Raw genomic sequence first — 2,234 nt, 5'->3', positions numbered from 1 at the left:
GGGGGGTTTGTTGGGGCGCCCCTGCCGCTATCTGCGGCCGGGGACCCCGGCGGTGCCCTATCTCGGACTCTCTGCTGGTGCCTGATAGCGCCTGCTCCCTGCTTCGTTGCACGTCCCTCGCAGCTCCCGCCGGGGCTCTCTCCCCTTTTGTCTGTGTATTTTTAGGTCATTAGAGTGGAGGGGTAGGTAATCCCCAGGCTCAAGTTCCAGAGGGGCGGGTTCTGGCCGGAGGTGGAGTCACTTTTCATTTAAATCCCTGACTATAAAATGGGCTTAAAGAGAAGCGGGATCTCAGCTGTGCTGCACAGACCCCAGCAAGCAGGGTGCGTGGGGGCCCCCAGGCAGCCAGCGCCCTGCAGCACAAGCCGCTGCGATGCTCCACTCCCTTGGCGTTCACACCTTGCAGCTGCTCACCCAGGCGGCCGCCTGCATCCTCCTCTTCCCCCGCTTCCTGCTCACCGCCGTGATGCTCTGGCTCCTGGATTTTCTGTGCATTAGGAAGAAGATGCTGATGATGCCCACGGCAGAGGAGGCGGCCAGCGCCAGCGAGGGGCCGCCCCTCGACGACCCCCCGGTCTGCGTGTCCGACTCCAACCGCATGTTCACGCTGGAGTCGCTGAAAGCCGTGTGGCACGGTCAGAAGCTGGACTTCTTCAAGTCGGCGCACGTGGGCTCCTTAGCCCCCAACCCCGAGGTGATCCAGCTGGACGGGCAGAAGAGGCTCCGTATCCTTGACTTCGCCCGCGGCAAGAGACCCCTCATCCTGAACTTCGGCAGCTGCACCTGACCCCCGTTCATGGCCCGCCTGAGGTCCTTCCAGCGCCTGGCCGCGCACTTCGTGGACATTGCTGACTTCCTGCTGGTGTACATTGAAGAAGCACATCCCTCCGACGGCTGGGTCAGCTCGGACGCAGCCTACAACATCCCCAAGCACCAGTGCCTCCAGGACAGACTGCGGGCAGCTCAGCTGATGAGGGAAGGGGCGCCCGATTGCCCACTGGCCGTGGACACCATGGACAATGCTTCCAGCGCCGCCTATGGTGCCTACTTCGAGAGGCTCTACATCATCCAGGAGGAGAAGGTGATGTACCAGGGAGGCAGAGGACCAGAGGGCTACAAGATCTCGGAGCTGAGGAGCTGGCTAGATGAGTACAAAACCCGGCTCCAGAGCCCCAGCACGGTGGTCATCCAAGTGTAAAAAGGACCTGGCAAGAAGTGCAGGGGTGGAGAGGCGAGGGGAGGGTGGGAGGAGAGGTGGGGAGGGAGAAGGCACCGCGAAGCGGATGCAGGAGCTGTCTTCCCCGGGGACACTCGAAGGAGGCTGCTGTGCGAGCTTTCGAGCAAGATGTGCCATAGTCCTTTCTCTATTCAAATCATGTTGATTTGCCAGCCACGCTCTGTCAATACTGTATTTCCATGTGCGTTTTGTAAATAACTCTCTTCTCTCTCTCTCTCTTTTTTCTTTTTTTTTTTTTTTTGAGAAGCGTTTACTATTTTTTAAGGAGGCTCTCTTCCTACGGGATCTGTTCCCAGCTGCGTGTGTGCGCGGGTGTGTGTCTGAAAAGTTGTGTACAAGTGCTCCGTGCTGCCTAGCAAGTGCTAACTGGGATTTCTAGTATTTCTTTGTGATGACCGATTTTGAAATGGGTTTCTCTGATGCCAGGAAATCGCGTCTGATGTTGTCAAGTACTAGAACTGCCAATAGCCAGAGCTGAACGGAATGTCCTATTTATGTGGGGGGGTTTTGTAAGACGTTCGTTCACCTTTTTTTTTTTTTTTAAGGATTTTTTTAAATAATAAAGGTTGAGTAAATACACGTCTAACCTTGACTGCCTCTCTCTCTGTTCGCACCGCTACACACACTTTCCCTTTTGCCTACCTCGCAATCCCCTCCCCGCAGCCGAGGAGGGGAGGGCGAAGCGGCAGGAGAAGAAGATGCGCTGCTGGGGGCTCGGGGGACGCAGCCGCGCCCGGCGAAAGGCGCTCGCTCGGCGGCAGGAGGAGCGCGCACTGCCCGCGACCCGAAGGGGAAGGGAGGGAACTGGGCGTCCCCAGGGGGAAATCCAAACATCAGAGGTTGCCGGGGGAGGGAGTTATATCGGTGGTCTTAAAGATCCTCCCGAAGGACTGTGTACTCGCTCTCTGACCCCGTCGAGCCGCCCGCGGGGCTGAGCCCTGGAGAGCGAAGGTGCAGGGCTGGCCGGCACCGGGCAGGCAAGTGAATCTCGGCAAAA

General features: G+C 58.3%; 1 protein-coding gene across 1 annotated transcript; it reads left to right on the top strand.

Annotated features, from left to right (window-relative positions):
• Window positions 1-370: 370 nt before the first annotated feature.
• DIO3 (deiodinase, iodothyronine, type III) lies at window positions 371-1,198 on the top strand. Its single transcript, XM_009998004.1, is given in 1 exon segment — window positions 371-1,198. A coding segment is annotated over 1 exon segment (825 nt). The 5' UTR covers window positions 371-373.
• The last annotated feature ends 1,036 nt before the right edge of the window (window positions 1,199-2,234 follow it).

This window comes from Chaetura pelagica, unplaced genomic scaffold (assembly GCF_000747805.2).
Source record: "Chaetura pelagica isolate M959 unplaced genomic scaffold, ChaPel_1.0 scaffold354, whole genome shotgun sequence".
NCBI lineage: Eukaryota > Metazoa > Chordata > Aves > Apodiformes > Apodidae > Chaetura > Chaetura pelagica.
This window is presented reverse-complemented; position numbering and strand designations above follow the sequence as displayed.